The sequence below is a fragment of the Oncorhynchus clarkii genome, chromosome 22 (genome assembly GCF_045791955.1).
Source record: "Oncorhynchus clarkii lewisi isolate Uvic-CL-2024 chromosome 22, UVic_Ocla_1.0, whole genome shotgun sequence".
NCBI lineage: Eukaryota > Metazoa > Chordata > Actinopteri > Salmoniformes > Salmonidae > Oncorhynchus > Oncorhynchus clarkii.
The window spans coordinates 38,242,529-38,265,204 of NC_092168.1; the positions used below are offsets into that span (position 1 = coordinate 38,242,529).

Sequence of the window (22,676 nt, forward strand, 5' to 3'; positions counted from 1 at the left end):
ATTCATTTAAACCTGGAACATGAGGTTGTGGAACATGAGGTTGTGACATTGAACTAGGTGGCGAAGGTGATCCGTGTGGAAGTGGAATCCAGTGGAATATTCCACAACGACTTATTCTACCCATAGGGTTCCAGCTATAGGGAAAAAAGTTGGTACTTTGCATAGACTGCTTTCCATATAGCATATTATCACTCCTATGAGAAGACATGTCTCGCGCTTTATTGTGACCAACTCAACATAAAGCACAGGTGGACATTTATTTTATACACAAACGTTTATTTAGTCAAATAAAGCAACATTCTGATAAGAACAAAAGGTGTGATCACTGATAGGTGAGCAGAGGATTGAGAAGGAACGGCCATTACAGAGGACAGTACACAGAAACCATGACAATATTTTAAAGAACTTCAAAACTCACTGACTTGCTTTTCCATTCGTTAACATGGCTAACTTACATCCTGCACGTCACTGTACTGCATGCGTCTATCATTCCTTCTGGAAATTATAAAAGAAATAAAACAATACATAAGCTCTAAGAAATGTTTCAGTTTTATATTTCTGTCTCCCTAATCATATACTGTTTTTATTTGATTAAAAATGAATTTTGGGCCACAGACACTGTGGCCATGTTGGACAAACCCACTACAAAGACAGAGGGGCTAAATCATACAAAACAATGGACCAAGTCCTATCTACACACCAAGAGAGATAGGACAACGAGGGAAAAGACAGAGAGGAGATGAAAGAAAGGAGGGAAAGGGGAAGAGATCGGCAGAGAGCGAGTGGAGAGAGAGAGAGCGTGAACAGAGAGAAAGAGATCGTGAACAGAGAGAGAAAGCGAGAGCGTGAACAGAGAGAGAAAGAGAGAGTGAACAGAGAGCAGAATCACAAAAAGTATTCCAGCTCATAGCGGAGGTAAGGGTTCTTCTCATCGTTGTAGACGTGGGGGTAGTGAGCTATCAGAGCATCCTGGGAACCGATGTAGATCGAGTTATAGATCTTCCAGTAGACGTCTCGAACCTTCCTGGCTGGGTGGAAGAGACCCTGGAGAGAGGAGACAAGGTTAGAGAGCATTACCAACTCAACGGCTGCACTTACAGTGCTAGTATCATTACGGCTCGTTTGTTTAGACATTTTTTGTTTAGGGGGTTACAGGTACATCATCTCTGCACATTTTTAAGTTGATAAAACATGTACCTGTAGGTAAGAAATATATAGTGTTTAATAATAATAGATTCAGTATAAAACAGGAAAAAACTAAAAAGTAGTCCTCCGCCCATTATGTTCCCATTCAAGCCCCCCCACCAAACACCCCCAGAAACCATGTTTTCCACCCCTTCCCACAAGGTTTGTTGCTTTTTATGAAATACACTACATGACCAAAAGTATGTGGACACCTGCTCGTAAAACATCTCATTCCAAAATCATGGGCATTAATATGGAGTTTGTCCCCTTTTTGCTGCTATAACAGCCTCCACTCTTCTGGGAAGGCTTTCCACTAGATGTTGGAACATTGCTGGGCTTCCATTCAGCCACAAGAGCATTACTGAGGTCAGGAACTGATATTGGGTGATTAGCCCTGGCTCGCAGTCGGTGTTCCAATTCATCCCAAAGGTGTTCGATGGAGTTGAGGTCAGGGTTCTGTGCAGGCCAATCAAGACCTTCCACACCGATCGACAAACTAATCCTGTATGGACCTCGTTTTGGGCACAGGGGCGTTGTCTTGCTGAAACAGGAAAGGGCCTTCCTCAAACTGTTGCCACAAAGTTGGAAGCACAGAATCATCTAGAATGTCATTGTATGCTTGTAGCGTTAATATTTCCCATCACTGGAACTAAGGGGCATAGCCCGAACCAGGAAAAACAGCCCCAGACCATTATTCCTCCTCCACCAAACTTTACAGTTGGCACTATGCAATGGGACAGGCAGCATATTCCTGGCATCCGCCAAACCCAGATTAGTCCCAGATGGTGAAGCTTGATTCATCACTGCAGAGAACACGTTTCCACTGCTCAAGAGTCCAATGGCGGCAAGCTTTACACATCTCCAGCCGACGCATGGCATTAGACATGGTGACCGTAGGCTTGTGTTGTGGCTGCTCGGCCTGCTCCAGCAGGGCAGAAATTTGACGAACTGACCTGTTGGAAATGTGGCACGTTGAATGTCACTGAGCTCTTCAGTAAGGTCATTCTTCTGCCAAAGTTTGTCTATGGAGATTGCATGGCTGTGTGCCCAATTTTACACACCTGTCAGCAATGGGTACGTCTGAAATAGCTGAATCCACTCAATTGAATGGGTGTCCACATACTTTTGTATATATAGTGTATCCACCGCAGTTCGTTCACGGACTTCATAACGGTATGTTGCTGTTGATAGTGATATCACTTTTTACATCATTTACATCTTTATGGATATTTTATGTTAATTCTCAACACTATTCTAGAATGATCCTAGCCATCTAGTAGCAGATACTAGTCAATCTGCTACCTGTCTGTCAGAGCAAGGAGATCAATGATGTAGTATCAGTCAGGTTTACCTGCAGGCAATACTGCAGCATGCGGCAGGGGCCGATAGCCACCCTGAGGCCCTCCAGGGCCCCCATGACAGCCTGGATTACATGGGGCGACGTCTCAAACACGTTGGGCCACACGTAGTTCAACAAGTGGTTAAGGGAGTCCTCACAGCCGAAGCCGTAGACGCCCAGGGACATGTGCTGCACCACGGCACTGGCAGTCTGTCTGTGGACCAGGTCTCTGCAAGGAGGAGAGAGAGGAGAAAAACAGGGTTACCATGGAGCCAGCCGAAAGGTGCAAAGGAGCAGGTGGGTCCTACTATATATATTCTAATTCTGTGGAGGAAATCCACAATGACAATGAATGACACTTGACTTCTCATTTGTAATCAACAGGTGCAGGGTGAGAACAGAAGTGAACTGGATGTCAGATCTGCCAGTTCTGTGTCCATCTAATGAAGTACTAGTCCTGATCTGACCACGGACCAGTCCAACAGGCGTGTTTACAGGCATGATACAGCACATTCAACCGAGTGATCCCTGTTACAGACAGAACTGATCTTGGACAGGATCGTGTGGCCATGTAGCTTGATGCATTTACAATAGCTGGAAAACCTTATGTTTTTGGTTTATTGACTACAGGGTCACTGTGACTTTAGTCAGCCCACCAGACTGATTGTTAGTTACAATGTTTGGTCCTGTCACCTGTCCATCAGTGCGTCCTCCAGCAGGGGCGTGACAGCATAGATGTAGTCCTTGCCCATCTCCCCGATGTACTCAAACAGGAAGGACAGGGACTTGAGCACGCCGTTCTGCACGTTGAGCTCAGGCACACGGTACTCGTTCATGAGGGCGGGGAGCACGGTGAAAGGAGAACAGGTCTCAGCCACGATGGCGATGGCTACGGTGGTACACACTCGGTTCTGACGCTCCTGAACCTTCAGGTTGTTGAGTAGTGTGGCCAGCACATCATGGGGTCTGGAGGAGTGGAGAGGTCAATGATAGGCTAAATATATACTGGTTACCATGACAGTAACAGGTGAAGTATCATCAAGCATCATTATAATACAACTTTGAGACAACATTTTTCATGGACGCTCAGAAACCCTAATAAATGTGCAGTAATGGAGTTCAACAACTCTTGAGAGGAGTACTGGGCAGTAGCCAGAGACAGGAGAACTCACCCGATAGCCTTGGCGATGTACCCGAAGGTGTTGACGGTGGCTCTGCGGATGGCCTTCTTGTGGGCCTTGAGGAGCTCCAGCAGCTCAAAGCAGATGCGCATCCACTCCCTGGCCGACACGTACTCAGCACCCCTACACAGACAGACCAGGGTAGGAGTTACAACATGGTTGAGGAAACATCTACTATCATACCATATTTACACAAGAGTCACATATTGGAATTTACTAGTGAATGTGTGTGTAAAAGATTGGACTGTACTGGTGAATGTCTGTATGTGTGTGTGATTCCTTTGCTACAGACATACCTGTCAGCAATCCTGCCCACCAGGTCAATACAGTTCTCCTGCACCTTCTCATGTCTGTTCTTCAGGATTGGCGTCAGCCGCGGTAGCAGGTCTTTGATTGGTGGAGTCATCTTGTGCATACCTGAGTGACAGCACAGACAACCAATCAGCACTCTGGATGCATATCACCAAGTGTTAACACCTCTACATATCCTAACTTAATCATAACCACTCTTATAGCATTACTGCTGTTAAACCAGCCCAATACTTGTTCTTCACTGAACTCAACTAACACAAGTCATTCACAGGCATCTCTCTACCCACTCGAGCTCTTTCTCAAATGATTTCAGCTCCTCTTAGGAAGTGAGAGGGCTAAATTAGTGGGCTGAGAGTGTATGGAGCTACAAGACAAAGCATTTGGAAAATAAAACAAATGTTTTTTTATTTTACCTTTAACTAGGCAAGTCAGTTAAGAACAAATTCTTATTTACAATGACGGCCTACTGGGGAACAGTGGGTTAACTGCCTTGTTCGGGGGCAGAACAACAGATTTCTTTCGGTTACTAGTCCAACGCTCTAACCACTAGGCTACCTGCCACCCCAAATGACTTTTCATTTGTAACCAACAGGTGCAGGGTGAGAACAGAGGTGAACTGGATGTCAGATCTGCCAGGTCTCATGTTGGTGTCCATCTAGTGAAGTACTAGCTCTGATCTGACCACAGACCAGTCCAACAGGCGAGAATGATTCGCAGGCATATGACTGAAGACCAAAGGGTCATCAACCTTAGTGTCAACGTGCTATTGGTCAGAAGACAGGGAGTTGTAGAAGTGAGGGGATAACGTTTACATACCGATGACATTGACGATGGCCTTGAGAGCACCAAGGATACTTCCCAGTACTTCAGGATACTCTTCTCCTAGATACTCATATAACACCACTCCCAGGTGACCCATCAGCTTCTCCTGTGGAGTAGAGAGAGGGAGGGAGGTTTAGAAAGGGAATCAGCTTCTCCTGTGGAGAGAGAGAGAGACTGGGGGGGTTAGAAAGGGAATCAGCTTCTCCTGTGGAGGAGAGAGAGAGAGAAAGGTTTAGAAAGGGAAATAGCTTCTCCTGTGGAGGAGAGAGAGAGAGAGAGAGAGAAAGGGAAATAGCTTCTCCTGTGAGGAGAGAGAGAGAAAGGTTTAGAAAGGGAATCAGCTTCTCCTGTGGAGGAGAGAGAGAGAAAGGTTTAGAAAGGGAATCAGCTTCTCCTGTGAGGAGAGAGAGAGAGGGAGAGGGAGGATTAGAAATGAAAGAAGAACTCAGTCAGTGAAGGTGAAATCATTGCAGTGTGTGTGTATATAAATACACTGCTCAAACAAATAAAGGGAACACTAAAATAACAAATCCTAGATCTGAATGAATGAAATATTCTTATTAAATACTTTTTTCTTTACATAGTTGAATGTGCTGACAACAAAATCACACAAAAATTATCAATGGAAATCAAATTTATCAACCCATGGAGGTCTCGATTTGGAGTCACATTCAAAATTAAAGGGGAAAACCACACTACAGGCTCATCCAACTTTGATGTAATGTCCTTAAAACAAGTCAAAATGAGGCTCAGTAGTGTGTGTGGCCTCCACGTGCCTGTATGACCTCCCTACAACGCCTGGGCATGGTCCTGATGAGGTGGCGGATGGTCTCCTGAGGGATCTCCTCCCAGACCTGGACTAAAGCATCCGCCAACTCCTGGACAGTCTGTGGTGCAGAGACATGAGACATGATGTCCCAGATGTGCTCAATTGAATTCAGGTCTGGGGAACGGGCGGGCCAGTCCATAGCATCAATGCCTTCCTCTTGCAGGAACTGCTGACACACTCCAGCCACATGAGGTGTAGCATTGTCTTGCATTAGGAGGAACCCAGGGCCAACTGCACCAGCATATGGTCTCACAAGGGGTCTGAGGATCTCATCTCGGGAACCTAATGGCAGTCAGGCTACCTCTGGCGAACACATGGAGGTGCGGCCCCCCAAAGAAATGCCACTCCACACCATGACTGACCCACCGCCAAACCGGTCATGCTGGAGGATGTTGCAGGCAGCAGAACGTTCTCCACGGCGTCTCCAGACTCTGTCACGTCTGTCCCATGTGCTCAGTGTGAACCTGCTTTCATCTGTGAAGAGCACAGGGCGCCAGTGGCGAATTTGCCAATCTTGGTGTTCTCTGGCAAATGCCAAACATCCTGCACGGTGTTGGGCTGTAAGCACAACCCCCACCTGTGGACGTCGGGCCCTCATACCACCCTCATGGAGTCTGTTTCTGACCGTTTGAGCAGACACATGCACATTTGTGGCCTGCTGGAGGTCATTTTGCAGAGCTCTGGCAGTGCTCCTCCTGCTCCTCCTTGCACAAAGGTGGAGGTAGCGGTCCCGCTGCTGGGTTGTTGCCCTCCTACAGCCTCCTCCACGTCTCCCGATGTACTGGCCTGTCTCCTGGTAGCGCCTTCATGTTCTGGACACTACGCTGACAGACACAGCAAACCTTCTTGCCACAGCTCGCATTGATGTGCCATCCTGGATGAGCTGCACTACCTGAGCCACTTGTGGGTTGTAGACTCCGTCTCATGCTACCACTAGAGTGAAAGCACCGCCAGCATTCAAAAATGACCAAAACATCAGCCAGGAAGCATAGGAACTGAGAAGTGGTCTGTGGTCACCACCTGCAGAACCACTCCTTTATTGGGGGTGTCTTGCTAATTGCCTATAATTTCCACCTGTTGTCTATTCCATTTGCACAACAGCATGTGAAATGTATTGCCAATCAGTGTTGCTTCCTAAGTGGACAGTTTGATTTCACAGAAGTGTGATTGACTTGGAGTTACATTGTGTTGTTTAAGTGTTCCCTTTATTTTTTTGAGCAGTGTATCATATATATATATATATATATATATATATATATATATATGTGTGTGTGTGTGTGTGTGTGTGTGTGTGTGTGTGTGTGTGTGAGAGAGAGAGAGAGAGACTGTATATATGTGCGTGTGTGCAATACGTGTGTGTGTGTTCGAGTGTGCATGTGTGTATGTGCGTGACCATCTGTGAGAGGTTGGGAAGACTAACCTCCTGGCAGGTCTTCATAACCACGGCGGTGCGGGAGATGAGATCAGCAGCCTGCTGGCGGACCTTGGCAGACTTGTTGTTGAGACGCCACAGCACCGTACCACAGATCTGAGGCAGGTAGGGCTTCACCCTCTTCCCCAGGGCGTTCACCACCGTGCCAAACCCGTTCAGCATCACAGAGTCCTACAGGGGTCAGAGGTCAAGTCCTACAGTCAGTCATATTCTACACAGGTAGGCTAATGACAGACAGAGTGTGTGTGTCCAAAATGGCATCATATAGAGTGCACTACTTTTGACCAAGGCCCAAAGGGCTCGGGTTTAAAGGGAACAGGGTGCCGTTTCGGACAACAGCAGTTACCCATTCAAATCAAAATTAATCTCCCGTCAAGCCTCAGATTCCCATAAATCCACACTGCTGTTCAGACAGGGATAACTTGTTTCAGCACAGGCTTTTCCCGATGTTATACCACGAGCCAGGTTCAGCAGGCAAACGTTCTGGGCCTGGTGTCCCAAAAGCATCTTAAGGCTCGGTTCTTCATTAGAAACATCGTAGGAGCATCGTTAAATCTCAGAGCTGTTTCCCAAAACCATCGTTATTAACGGTGCACTTGAAAACGCTCGTAATCTAACGCCTGCCTCAGACCACTCGTAGAACAGCTAAGTGCCTCGTTAGATACAGAAGACCTCCTCTAAACATAGATAAACCACGTGATTCTGTCTATGTGACCACGGGTAACTTCAGAACAAAGTTGACTACAAAAACAAAGTTGCCAATGTCTCGACAATTGATACAAACAAGTGACGTGGTCTTTAAAAAAAAATGCTTAAAAAATATAAACAGTAGGCTATAGCTCTACGTCAATCATATTGAAATACAGTTCATTTTCAATCATTTGAGTTCTATTTTGTTACTTGTAGACTATTGTTTGTAATTTGTCTCATTATATTTCATGTGTAGCCTAACGTGGCAATTTTTATTGGGTAAGCATTATAATAAGCCGCCTCAATATTTGCAGCCGTAGGTGGTAATATCTCTTTAGGAGCTGATCCAATGTCAGTATTGTGACATAACATTTATAATTAAGGTAAGATTTTAACTGAGAAAGCTGATCCGAGAACAGCAATGCCTTTCTTCCAATCTTATCAATATTGACACATACGACTGTTCTCTGTAAGGTGTTTTGGGAAATTAATGTTACATCTCAGACCATTGTCAGAAAGACACATCGGTAGAACACTGGGAAGTTCCACTTCTATCTGAACTTTCCACAACATTGTTCCTTGCTGAATGTGCCCCCTCTCCCGGGTTTCACCTCTGTGGTCTGTTCCTGGAAGGCGTACAGGATGCCGTCGATCAGCTGCTCCTCCAGCTTGTGGTCGATGTCAGCAGCTCCCAGGTTCCCCATGATCTTCTCTATGGTCTCCATCACCATCTTCCTGTACTGCTCTGCCTCGTCCTTCAGGTCATCTACAATACGAGAGATGATCTCTGCTGCTCCCACCTTATTGGCCAGCTCCACTGTGGTGTCCACCAGCTAGAAGGTGGGCAGACATACAGGGAAGAGGTTAGCTCACAGACCCAAAAAACACCAGACATGAATCAACTACGACCGGATTCTAAATGTTAGTGAGTTATTGTATTTCTTTGTATTTTACCAGTTTATCCCATTGAGGCTAAAAATATATATAGATTTTATTGTCAGAAAATTGACTACAACTGACTTATGATTGGTTAAACATTTAGTTTAGATCTGTAATCAAGCCAGTCAGCATAAGGGATATGCATGGAGTCGTTCCTGTTTGAGCTGCGTCTGTACCTACCTGTCTGTAGTTGCGTCTGTCCAGGGCCATCCTGTGCTGCCAGAAGTGCTTGAAGAAGGGAGGCAGGATCTCTGTCTTGATGTAGTTGGCCTCCACACCGTCAGTACCACAACACTGTTTCACCACCTGGAAGAGAGGGGGGACAACGGGGGTTAGAAACAGGCCACACACACACACCAATTCACTTTGAAGTGTAATACGTAGCATGTGTAACTTATTTCTGTTCTGGAAATGTAACCAACAGGTGCAGGGTGAGAACAGAAGTGAACTGGATGTCAGATCTGCCAGTTCTCATGTTAGTGTCCATCTAGTGGAGTACTAGTCCTGATCTGATAGGTCGAACAAGCGAGAATGAGTCGAACACACACGCGCAGCCTCCCTCACCTTGAGCACGATCTTCTTCATCTCCTCGTCAGGGGACTGGAACTCTCTGATGAGGATCAGCATGACCTCTCTGGTGTAGTAGTTAGCGTACTCAGCATCCATTAGAGGGATCAGGTAGCCAATGGCCTTCAGGAACGCAGCCAGACCCTGGGACCCAGAGGGGAGAGGTGAGAGTTAACTCCGTTACTGTATCCAGACAATTTTGACATTTTAAAAGATAGAATTGCTGTAATTCTACACCTTTTTCCATGGCTTATGCCGTGGTCTCATGCCATCTGAGTGACTCAAACATAACGTTTAAGTTCACACTAAAAACGTCCCAAACTTTTTTGCTTCTATCATTTTTGTTATGTACATCATATTTTATTTGTATTATAATGCACATCATATTTTGGGGGGTGGCGGCCACTATTGAATGAATATAGGGGAAACACTGGTACCTGTACAGGCGAGATCCTGAAAATAAGTTGTATTGTGATGTCAAGTAAACTAGTTTGTATTAACCTGTTTTAGGAACGTAACAGGTGCAGGGTGGATGTCAGATCTGACAGGTCTCATGTTGGTGTCCATCTAGTGAAGTACTAGCTCTGATCTGACCACGGACCAGTCCAACAGGCGAGAATGATTCGCAGGCATGTGACAAAGCAATGTGTCCTCACCTTTCCTCTGTGCTGTCGGATACCCTTCCACAGGGGTTTGAGTACGGAGTCAAAGGACTCAATACCGTAAGGCGTGGCAGCCTCCGCCAGGGCGGCGATGGCCAGGGCACTGATGGTCCGCACCTTCTGCTGCTCATCCACCAGGCCTGAGGGGGGCAGACACGACGGAGGTCAGATCATCATATATGTTATCCTTCTTTGTAAAGTGTATTGTGACCAACAATGCACTTTAAAATAAACTTGAAATGTCAACCCTCGCACCCTAGATACTAGAAAACGAATCTACTTGAGTCAAATATACTAGTCACTACTAAATATAACTAATGTACTATAACTAAAAAACAAATCTACCCCCCCAGGTCCAATAGCATCCTCAGGCAGTGGTCCCTCACCATGCTCGATGATCTCCACCAGACTCCTCAGGTGGGGCAGGATGGCACAGCCCATGAGGATCGCGATCTGCTGGACAATCTTGATGCCCGTGTGGCGGGCCTGCCAAGATTTCTTGCTCTTACAAACAGCTTTGAGGAAGGGCAAGAGGGAGGGGATACCCAGAGCGGACGCTACGACAGCGAAAGCTCTGGCTGTTGTATTTCTGACGTATTCATCCATGTTGTCAATATCAGGTCTCATAGTGGAGATCATAGTGGCCAGGCCGGCAGCCTAGAGGGGGAGGGAGGAAGGGAGGGTAAGAGATCAACTAAGATGAATAGGTGTTTATGATAGTGCTTGCATAGACATCCTAAGTATACTTTTCTAATGTGATTTCAGGTCAAAATGTATTAGCTACTTGCTTTAGGAATGTGACCAACGGGTACAAGGTGAGAACAGAAATTAACTGGATGTCAGACCGGCTAGTTCTCCTGCTGGTTTTTCATCTAACAAAGTACCAGCCCTGATCTGACCAAGGACCGGTCCAACAGGCATACGACCCAACTGTGGTGGGTGTGTGAGTACATTATAGGGCTGGAAGTGGGGCTCACCTTGGCCAAGTTAGAGATGATCTCTCTGCCCTCCACTCGGGCGTAGTAATCTTCATCAATCAGCAGCGGCTCAATCACCACCAGGATCTGGGGAACAGAGAGTCCATTAGTGAAGGCCAATCTCGGCACAGGAGACATATTGTAAACCGAGTCAGTGAGTCCCTCGCTCTCACACGCGACGACTCACCTTGTGTACATATGGGCGGACCAGGTCGTCCAGCTTGTAGAGGATGCGGTCTATGACCTTGACCAGCAGGTGGCGCTCCTGGTCCTCCAGAGTAGGAGACATGAGCAGGGGCAGGATCTGGTTGAACAGGGGTCCTGCTCCAAACTCCCTCGCCTTGTCTGTGATCTGACGCAGGGCAGCCTGAGAAGGGACGCAAGGGGGTTAGACTGGACGGTTGACTTTTCAGTGGTGAGAGTTATACACAAAAAGGAAGATGGAGCTAAGCCTATAGAGACGAAAAGTAACACTAGATAGGCCTATGTCAAACCTTCATAAATCCGATTGTGCTGATAATGGCAGCCATCTTGGTCAGGGAAATGTTACATTAAATTCTGTGGTAAAGACTAGAGGTCGACCGATGATGATTTTTCAACGCCGATACCGATTATTGGAGGACCAAAAAAGCCGATACTGATTATTGGAGGACCAAAAAAGCCAATACTGATTAATCGGACGATTTTTATTTTATTTGTAATAATGACAATTACAACAATACTGAATGAACACTTATTTTAACTTAATATAATACATAAAATCATATTAATCATAAACAATAAAATCAATTTAGCCTCAAGTAAATATTGAAACATGTTCAATTTGGTTTAAATAATGCAAAAACAAAGTGTTAGAGAAGAAAGTAAAAGTGCAATATGTGCCATGTAAGTAAGCTAACGTTTAAGTTCCTTGCTCAGAACATGAGAACATATGAAAGCTGGTGTTTCCTTTTAACATGAGTCTTCAATATTCCCAGGTAAGAAGTTTTAAGTTGTAGTTATTATAGAACTATTTCCCTCTATACCATTTGTATTTCATTAACCTTTGACTATTGGATGTTCTTATAGGCACTTTAGTATTGCCAGTGTAACAGTATAGCTTCCGTCCCTCTCATCGCTCCTCCCTGGGCCTGAACCAGCAACACAACGACAACAGCCACCATCGAAGCAGCGTTACCCATGCAGAGCAAGGGGAACAACTACTAGAAGTCTCAGAGCGAGTGACGTTTGAAACGCTATTAGCGCACGCTAACTAGCTAGCCATTTCACTTCGGTTACACCAGCCTCATCTCGGGAGTTGATAGGCTTGAAGTCATAAACAGAGCAATGCTTGTCACACAACGAAGAGCTGCTGGCAAAACGCACTAAAGTGCTGTTTGAATGAATGTTTACACGCCTGCTTCTGCCTACCACCGCTCAGTCAGATACTTGTATGCTCAGTCAGATTATATGCAACGCAGGACACGCTAGATAATATCTAGTAATATCATCAACCATGTGTAGTTAACTAGTGATTATGATTGATTGTTTTTATAAGATAAGTTGAATGCTAGTGTAACAAAAACCAGAAGGGATCTGCACACTCCCTCTACATGGGAAGACAACTCTGCTACAGGACATCCATGGGACCTCATGGAACCATGGACTACACCTACTGATAATGGACACCAGGGGGAGACAGAGGAGATACCAATCATAGATTTCCCTCAGCTGAGACTTGAAACACCACACCCAACAGTGGAAACAACCAGTTGGTATCATCAAGTGTAATCTACTCATCAAAACACGGAAGCAGAGCTATGGGCGTCAGTACTCTGTGACTTAGACTTAGAAGGGTGAATCAGAATGTTGTAAGAAGAGAGCTATCACTGTGCGTTTTACAGAAACCATAACATTGCGCAGTGTGGTCCAGCACTTTGCGAACTTCCCCTGTAAAAAAAAGGTATATAAAGAGAACAGAGATCATGAGAGAACCATGATTCTCACTGACATACGAGACAGACTTAATATGGAGAATCATCATAGGTAAATTTACTATTGCACTATACTCTCTTTGCCAGACTTAAACAATATTCAAGAACTGGTTAAATTTTGCTTAAGGATTAATTGGATCATTAACTGAATCTACCTGGTTAAGCTCTGCGAACCCGAAACTGAGTCTCTGAAACACAGGGGTCTTGACACCTCTTGATCACAGACAAAGCGGCATTCGCAGTGTGACACATCAGGTCCAGAAGTGACTAACAATTTAAAGAAACAGCCAAATACCAGTCATAGTAATATTGAGTCTATACACAGAGTTGGAAGTGAATAGTAGTAAGGTATTAGAATTCGGAATCAAGCATTATTACTGAGAGAATACCAATTACGGCAAAGTGACCAAGGGGACTGAGCATATAAGGTAATTTAACTATTTTTGCTATTTAGTCAATATTGTTAGAAGTGTTAATGCATTTAAAGTTTTGCAATATTATCTGGCATTAGTATAAAGTGTATTAAGGATTGATTGAGCACTATTGATGTATTAGGACAGTATAACCATTGAATTGTAATGATGTGTATAAGACAAAAAACAGAGTGACTTAATAAAAGCTTGAAACTTTGACAACTAGGCCAGATTAACGATCTGGAGAGCAAACGCCTTTGACACCCTCACTGAACAGAAAGTGACCCTGTTTATAGGTTAAAGTGATTGCACTAAAGAATATTTCATTGTGTGGACAATAATATATTTTTAGGAGAGTCAAAACATATACCAATACTAGTTTCCAAGTGACTACTAGCTGACGAGCATAATAACTAACAAGATTAGATATTAGGTATTGATATATAAGAGAAGAAGGTAAGGGAGTATATGAAGAGTCTATAAACATAAAGTAATACAGTACTCATCTATCCAAGGCCCCACACTAGACCGGGAAATAAGGGAGTGACAACGTGAACGAAGGAACAAACCCAACTCACGCGAAGGGCCATTACGAATACATAGAAGGGTTGGTAGGGCCGCACGGCTAGGCCCTTGTTACACCAAAGTAACTAAAATGCTAAAGTACTCTGCCCAGCCAGAGGACGGGGTAGAGGCTTTTGCTGCAGGTATTGGGCTAAAGTCAGCACCGTGACACTAGCTAGCAACTTACCTTGGCTTACTGCATTCGTGTAACAGGCAGTCTCGTGGAGTGCAACGAGAGAGGGGCAGGTCGTTATTGCGTTGGACTAGTTAACTGTACGGTTGCAAGATTGGATCCCCCGAGCTGACAAGACGAAGATCTGTCGTTCTACCCCTGAACGAGGCAGTTAACCCACCACTCCTAGGCCGCCATTGAAAATAAGAATGTGTTCTTAACTGACTTGCCTAGTTAAATAAAAAGGTATAAAAAAAATAACAAATAAAAAATGTAATTTAAAAATCAGCGCCCAAAAAAAACCCATTTCTGATTGTTATGAAAACTTGAAATCGGCCATTCCGTTTAATCGGTCGACCTCTAGTCAAAACTACGAGGACAGTTGGTATCTGGTCTCACCTTTCTCATGGGAGGTGTTCCGTTCTTGATCTTCAGCAGTAGTTTCATGATCTTACGTTCCTTCTGTTCCTCTGGGCTCAGAGTGGACTCATCCACCTCAACAAGCAGTTTGTCAAAGTACTGAATGTCGTCTGGTTTGAGGAAGGGCAGGTTCCCACTGGGCTGGTCGTTGATCTGCTTCATGGAACGGTCCTCCTGCTGCATATGGAAGCCCGTCATGCCCCCCATGGGGGTGGGGGTGGCAGATAGCTTCCGGGCCGGGGTACGGATGGGCACGTAGCCTGCTGGTGGGGGAAGGACCTGTGGAGGGAGGTGGGGGATGAAACATTAGTACTGTTCATTTATCATACTTTAGTGATTCCCTTTATTTACTTCAGTTCCATTCACCCTTTCTCTGTACTGGAATCGAGCCCTTCGCAGACAAATGCCTCAATGTCTTCAACTGAAGAGACACGCTGCTTGTGGGGATTCCAACCCAGAGACACAGAACGTGACCCTGGCCCAGTGACCCCAGAGACAGAATGTGTCCCGTTCCAACTCGTCATTGTATCATCACCGAAGACCATTCAATCACTTAATATAGATACTGCATTTGATGTGACAAGTGACGGTTGAGCTCTATTTTGCCAATGTGCTGGGGAGTGGGTGTGTACCTTGTATCCTTCTGGGAACATGGCATCCAGCTCATCATCTGTGAGAGGTCGGTTCCTCTCGTCTATCTCCCTCTCCCAACGCCAGGCCTGCAGCTGCTCTGGGGTCATGCTCATCAGGTGACCTGACAGGATAGGAAATGCATGCATAATGTAAACATGCCTCAATAACCCAGTATCATGACTTAGTAGAACATTCCACTACTTCTATTCCTACTACTAGTAAATGAACAAGTACATAATATCAATTCGCCAACAGTTATCCGTGTTAAATGATAATCTACCTCTAAGGAATTTAAAATGGCTTTCAAAGGCCTGACAGGAAGGCTAGGTGATTAACAGTACCTGGAGAAGGAGTGGCCATATTCATGGCAGGGGTTCCGATGGGAGTTTTCCCAGGGGTCATCAGTGGGGTGGAAGAGCCCATCTGGCTGGCGGGGGTCTCGTCCCAACGGGATTTCCTTTTACTGGCCCCGGGGGTGGGGGTCTCTCCCACTGACTCGTCTCCTCTGTCTGTACGGGGGGTCTCGGCCCAACCACTCCCATGACCAGGGGTCTCCCTCTCCGTCTTGGGGGTTTCGTCCCATCGGTTTTTGCGCACGCTGCCTGTGGCTCCCCCGTGTCCAGGGGTGGTGTGTCCCGGTGTGTCCCCTCTGCCTGGCGTGGCTGCTCCAGCCGGGGTGTGGCTAGGGGTGGGGTCCCACATTCGGGAGCTGGGGGTGGCCCCTGGGGTCTCACTGCCCTTGTTCCTTCCGGGGGTCTCGTCCCAGCGGCTGTTGGAGGGGGTGTGGCCAGGGGTATGTCCTGGGGTCTGCTGTATGTGTGGTAGGGAGTGTCCAGGAATAAAGGGCTCAGTGAGTTCTCACAGTACAGAAATGTAAACTGGAGAAGCACGGTTGAGTTACTTTGTTCCACTAGGATCTTAAAAGGCACATTTTAAGTCAAGGTAAATAAACTGCCCCAAAAACACTTCTATATCATTTGCTGATCGAACACCAGACCCCAAAAAATAATTGTAAGGATACAAACGGGATCTGATGAACTAAGATAATAAGTTTTACCTCAGCAGCCTGATCGGCCTGGTCCCAGCTGGACATCTTCTTCGGTGTGCCGGCGTTGCTGGGGGTTCCTGATTGGTCCTGTTTCTCGGCCGTCTGGTCCCAGCGGCGTTTACGCTTTGCGGCGGCCGCAGCAGCAGCAGCCTGGGAGGCAGCAGAGCCATTGACAGCCTTCAGGTCTCCTGTTTTGGCCTTCTCTGCCATCTGCTGACGGATCTCTTTCTGCATGGAGGGAAAGCAGGGAGACCGTGAGAACACCAACCAAAGGATACACACAACAGGGGAAAGTTTCCTGTGGGATTTGTAGGACTTAAGTCTATTGTAGGCAACGATACACCACACTGAACGATACAATTTCATTGTGTGGGTGTATTTATTATAAACTGGGTGGTTGGAGCCCTGAAGACTGATTGTTTGAAAACCATGGTATATCAGACTGTATACCACAGGCATGACAAAACGTGACTTTTACTTCTCTAATTACATTAGTAACCAATTTATAAAAGCAATAAGGCACCTCAGGGGTTTGTGGGATATGGCCAATATACCACGGCTAAGGGCTGTATCCAGGAACTCAGTATTGCGAAGTGCATAAGAACAGCTATTAGCCATGATATATTGGCCATATACCACACCCACTCGGGCCTTATTGCTTAATTATATCCTTTATGGACACACAGCACTCAGAAACATAACCTCAAGACAAAGCCATGCCCTTGGTCTAAAGCAGTGTTTACCAACCCTGGTCCTCCAGTACCCACACCAGAACACCCTTTCATTGTAGCCACCGGCAAACACACCTCCTTCAGCTCATTGAGGGCTTGATGATTAGTTGACAAGTTGAATACTGGAGGACCACAAAGGGGGTTTATGTGGTCTGTCTTACCTCCTCTTTGGTCAGGTGCTGCTCCTTCATGACGTCCATGTACGACCTGGACTGCAGCTTAGGGTCCGGCGTTTTGCCCCCTGCGCGAAAGAGCACCAACAAGACACAGGGCAGCCGATTAGAAAACGCCCCCAGGACCCGGCTTCATAACACACACAGCAAGCACAACAACACAGCCAGCTCAGCTAGGCCCTCACTTTTTCTTTAGGAAACATTTACTGGTTTAGTTCCTTAAGCTGAATCACAACAAGACAACCCTAGATACACAACATACAGACAGTCCTCTCTTGCTTGCCTTACATACAAACATAGCTGTCTAAAAAAAAAACAGGCAGATACATTGAGAAACAGCGGAGGTTGTTTTGTCTTTCTTTCAAGGAGATAACAGGAGAGGATAAAGCCATCACTGATGCAGGGGTCCTGGGCTGTGCTCTCCAGAATACGTACACTTTCAGTGCCAAGGGTCCTTCTGCAGTCAGACTTCAACCGGCAGAAAAGAAGCCTAGAAAATGTCTCTTTACCATTAGTAACACTTTGGAAAAGGGTTGGAACTCACACACATAAGCATACCACCTGTGATTTGTTTTTTTTTAACGTCACAAAAGAAAAATCCTCCTGGGGCTCAAACTTCAAAGTAAAAATAAATAAATAAAATATCCCCCAGAGTGCGAATTACTGATAGCATTTTAAGAAAATGAAGTCAAGATTTTTTTTAACCAAATCTAGGAATGTTCTGTGAGATAAATGTGTAGCTACTTTATGTAACCCAGGGCAGGGAGAGTATATCTATATATATATATGTAGTAACACGTATACCTGAGGGGCAGTGGAGGCAACTTTTAGATCCATACGATCAATACCTTAGTTTCAGGGGAACTGGCCACATGCTACTGAACAGTCGCTAGTTTGACCTTGGAGTCCACTGCTATTCCAACTTCGTAAATGTAGATCTTGACTTCCTTTTTAGAAAAATGTTTTTAAAATATATATATATATATATATTATGAATTACAAGATAAATCTAAAGCAAAAGACCACCATAAAATGGCAGAGGTTTCAATTTGGTAGAAGACAAAATAAAATGTTGTTGGGGTAGAGGTTTGTTGGGGTATAGCTGCTTTTCCCCCACCCAGACAGACAACCAGCCAGTGGACCCTGACAAAACTGACAAGCGCACACTTCTGTCTGTTCACCATAACCTACACAGGATGAGTTGCTGCACCCTTAAGAGACTGCAGTACAGGACTGGCAAAGCAGTACTGCTGTAGGAGAGAAATTAAGGACAGTTAGTATGGGCCTGTGGAATTGCGGCACACAGATTTCTTGATATGTTTCTATTTTACAAAGATGTGAAATGGAAATATAATTCCACAACATATTGGTATATGACAGAGCTGTCTACATGCAGGTTTGATACAGCCCTACCCCCAGACTACATTGAGGCACTAAGGCCAATTCAATCTCAGACCCTACAGGCAAATTGTTGCATTACAAATAAATTGTTGCAACGTGTAAATAAACATACTGTAAACTTAATCTACAAGGTATGTGTTTAGTTAATCAAAAGCTTAATGGCTAGTCAAGCTGTAGTCTGAGAAATAGGCCATCCTTGGTTAAACTGACAGGCTATGCAGTTCATTCTAACGAACAAACATACATTTAAGCTGGCAAGACAAACAAGTTGTAGCCAGGTTTAGGCTTTGAGAAATGTGAATATATGCAAGTGACGGCTCCTTGCCCTGTGAGAGGTAAGGGACAGGACAATACTGGAGACAAAGCCCTTTGGCCAAGGATTATACCGTCACTGTAATCCACTCTATTACTTAGACTCCTGGAGCCCAAGTTAAGATCCCTGACCAGACCTGGACTAAATGCAATTTAAAATGGGCTTGAAATCTGAAACCATAACTCACTAGTATTGTTGATGACAACTGCACTATAGTTTGTGTGTGAGTCTCATAATCGACTATGTCCTCATCTCTTCTAATGGAACTTCCCTAGCCCCTAGAAGTCTGACAAGCCTGCAGTGGTGGTAACTGACCATAAACTTGCACAATGATACTATAGTGGAGTAAAGAAGGAAGGGCCACTTGGAAGGAAAGGGTGGTAAAATAGCATTGCTTATTACGAGTGTTCTTGTTTTACACAGGAATACTTCGAAGCCTCAGATCTGTACCCAGGTGGGTCGGCAATCTGGGGGCATTCCTTGACTGGGAGCCAAGCTTCAGACAGCCAGCACATTTCTGGCTTCTGACTGCCTCGTGATAGGGTGGTTTGTGTGTGCGGTAATGGGGTCATTGTGTTACCGCTTACTGGGTACAGCAGGGTGCAGCACATTGTATGAGCAGGTGAATTACCCCAAGGATAAGCATTAAATCACAAACAATTAAAAACATGTTGCTACTCACATTACCCAATACCTTTCTTTAAATTAAACAGTTCATGATATAGATAGCCACATGGGTCTGTTAACCCTTTGAGACACTCACAGCCGACCTGCCACCCATGTAGTATTAGGTATAATAGTCTGTAACCAAGACAACAACCACCTAACCACCTCTCCCTAAAACATATGGACCCACTTACTGGCAAAAGTTGTATTTCGCACAACTTAATTAGTTTACAATTATTCTCATTTTCGAGAAAAAAAAGCCTTGCATCTGCCAGGCAGACCATTTGCCCCAAAAGTGAAGAGATTTTATTGAGACAAAATGATGAGTGATAAAAGACACCCTCGGGCCAGAAAAGATTACCAAGGGAAGGTCTTAGTCTGGGGAGCAAGCAGGTGCACAGTGCTCGAAGGGCTAAGCAGCAAGAGGTGGGTTGGAACCCTTGAATGGCAGTTACAGTACTACACATAACATATATCAGGGGAGGACACTATGGAGGGAACATGGAGGGGTGACATTTACCGTCTGCAAAGGGGTCAAGACGCTCCGGAGAGATGATCATCTGTCGGCGTCTGGCCTTGTACTCGTCTTCACGCTCTGCAATCTTAGCGGGCCGGTGTTCGGCGAACGGGTCGTACTGAGAGGAGAGACAACACAGCATGTTACAATACATGTCATCATGGTAAACATTACAGAGTTTGATAAGTAGCCATTATAAAAATGGTGTCTATGACAAGATATGAGCAGGATAATTATGCAAATCCAAAACATTAGCACTAAGATTTGGTGAAAGATACTCTTGTCAGTTCTGAACTCCAATGTAGAATTCTACAGGAAAAGAGGAAGCTGGTGTTGCAAACCTGTTCATCTGACTGTGGTATTGCATTGAGTATAGCCACCGGAGCGTGATATCCCGGTTTCTTCTGTCCAAGTAGACTCGTTGACGAGTCCTCCTCATCATCCTGAAAATAAGAGAGAGACAAGAGTCTGGTCAAGCCTAGCCATTTAAGGCAGACTCTCCCAGCTCGAGGACAACAAGACATATTGGTGTAGCCAACTCCATTAAAAACAGACTCTTGTGGAATAGCTGATGTCTGACCCCTAGGAAGAGAAAGAGGATTTCAGTGTTGCATATAGCAGATGACGTGCAACACTTTTCCCAAGTTACAAAGAAAACATGCATCATTACATCACAGGATTTGACATCAGGACTTACATCCTCCTGTTCATTGGCCGCGATGGAGGTGACATATCCAGCGAAGCGGCTATCGCTGCCACCGTAGATCTCCTGATCGTAGTATCCAGTAGAGTCCAGGCCCACACCCTGATCTCCTCCCTCCTCCACCAGGGCAGCTTTCATGCCCTGGATCTCCAGGATCTGGGCCTCGATGTCTGGGGGGAAGAACAACAGTCATTGACCATCTGGGCATGTTGACAACATCACCAATGATGTCAAGCATTTTACCAAATCAAATGCGATTTTACATTAATGTAAATGAATAAGCAGCAGTGACAGGTTATACATTAACTAAAATAGATGCCATTGCAACTAATTATTAAGCTTGACTACCATGCTCAAATCGTGCGCTGTGTTGACAAAGTAGGGCCTGCTAAATTAGTTTCAATTGTAGCTTGCCAACGACTAGATAAACCACATAGCTAGCAACTTACAGAATATCCGGCAGGGTTAGTTAGTTATGTAGTTCTTTAGCATTACCTTCAACGCCATCTTAACTAGGTAGCTTTTACAACACCAGTGTGACGCTGTAGCCATATCAATATCATAGCAAGTTACGCATGTCTATCTACGCAAACCTCCCATAAATAGTATCAAGAGCACACTAATATATATATATATATATATATATATATATTTAAGGCAATCATGCTTATTGAAATTCTGTATTATCTAGGTTAGCTAGCTTAGTAGTTAGCGGGACGCCATTATCTATTATGCGCCCGGCCTCGTTGCGTCTAGATTGTCAACATCATGTCACGAATGAAAATAGAGCTAGCTGACTTATAAACAACAGATGCATTTTGTCGTATATTTACTATGAAACTGACGTAAGTAAAATTAGATTATAATAGTATTTTAAAACACTTTGTAAATAAATAATCTTACCTTCGTGTGTTTTGGCGATCTTCGCCATTTTGGTGGTTCAGTAAGACTGAAACCGGAAATCAAAATGAATTAATATCCGTTCTGCAAAAATAGATGCGCAGGCGTGTGTAAAACAGAGAAAATGTGCATTTGTGTCTAAATATCACAGTTCCCAGTTGCTTGAGAGGGACATAGCTGAGGTTTTTAAATTTCAATTAAAATACTTAACGCCCTAAAAATTAGTTTGGCTATGAGAAAACAGGAAGTTTTAATATTGTGAATAAACTAACCAATTCATTGGGTTTTAAATCAAAGTAGCACTTTGAGGGAACTGTTTATAAATGTATGCTGAAAATCCAAACGTAAACCACCATAGAATAGAGTATATATTTAATTTATCTATTATAAATAAACACAGGCCAGGCTTGGAGTAGCACACGGTAAGCTGAAGGGAAGCACCCCTGGAGAAGATGAAGTGCCCTGCTCAATGGCACATTAGTGGTACCTGAGATCAAATCAAATCAAATTTTATTTGTCACATACACATGGTTAGCAGATGTTAATGCGAGTGTAGCGAAATGCTTGTGCTTCTAGTTCCGACAATGCAGTAATAACCAACAAGTAATCTAGCTAACAATTCCAAAACTACTACCTTATAGACACAAGTTTAAGGGGATAAAGAATACGTACATAAAGATATATGAATGAGTGATGGTACAGAGCGGCATAGGCAAGATACAGTAGATGGTATTGAGTACAGTATATACATATGAGATGAGTATGTAAACAAAGTGGCATAGTTAAAGTGGCTAATGATACATGTATTACATAAAGATGCAGTAGATGATATAGAGTACAGTATATACGTATACATATGAGATTAATAATGTAGGGTTTGTAAACATTATATTAGGTAGCATTGTTTAAAGTGGCTAGTGATATATTTTACATCATTTCCCATCAATTACCATTATTAAAGTGGCTGGAGTTGAGTCAGTGTGTTGGCAGCAGCCACTCAATGTTAGTGGTGGCTGTTTAACAGTCTGATGGCCTTGAGATAGAAGCTGTTTTTCAGTCTCTCAGTCCCAGCTTTGATGCACCTGTACTGACCTCGCCTTCTGGATGATAGCGG

The 22,676-nt window shown here is 44.6% G+C and overlaps 1 protein-coding gene and 2 non-coding genes across 4 annotated transcripts; all 3 read right to left on the reverse strand.

Annotated features, from left to right (window-relative positions):
- Positions 1 to 250: 250 nt before the first annotated feature.
- LOC139380875 (splicing factor 3B subunit 1-like) lies at positions 251 to 21,631 on the reverse strand. 2 transcript variants are annotated; one of them, XM_071124015.1, is made up of 23 exons: positions 21,566 to 21,631; positions 20,657 to 20,832; positions 20,301 to 20,402; positions 19,963 to 20,077; positions 17,051 to 17,130; positions 16,168 to 16,386; positions 15,452 to 15,920; positions 15,110 to 15,231; positions 14,457 to 14,756; positions 11,123 to 11,302; positions 10,936 to 11,022; positions 10,345 to 10,615; positions 9,953 to 10,098; positions 9,294 to 9,440; positions 8,910 to 9,035; positions 8,402 to 8,623; positions 7,089 to 7,271; positions 4,834 to 4,945; positions 4,002 to 4,122; positions 3,697 to 3,828; positions 3,218 to 3,490; positions 2,537 to 2,753; positions 251 to 1,044 (listed from the first exon to the last, which is right to left on the reverse strand). In XM_071124015.1, the coding sequence occupies exons 1-23, from the start codon at positions 21,591 to 21,593 to the stop codon at positions 886 to 888; spliced, it is 3,987 nt and encodes a 1,328-aa protein (XP_070980116.1). In that variant the 5' UTR covers positions 21,594 to 21,631; the 3' UTR covers positions 251 to 885. The 2 variants fall into 2 exon arrangements, with proteins under 2 accessions (XP_070980116.1, XP_070980117.1); XM_071124016.1 differs by lacking the exons at positions 20,301 to 20,402; positions 20,657 to 20,832; positions 21,566 to 21,631 and adding an exon at positions 17,498 to 17,552 and having other exon boundaries at positions 19,963 to 20,080.
- Positions 7,473 to 7,542, reverse strand: LOC139381033 (small nucleolar RNA R38). The gene has a single exon (XR_011628502.1). It is a non-coding gene; the product is annotated as a small nucleolar RNA R38 (small nucleolar RNA).
- LOC139381032 (small nucleolar RNA SNORD15) lies at positions 14,868 to 15,017 on the reverse strand. Its single transcript, XR_011628501.1, has one exon. It is a non-coding gene; the product is annotated as a small nucleolar RNA SNORD15 (small nucleolar RNA).
- Positions 21,632 to 22,676: the final 1,045 nt, after the last annotated feature.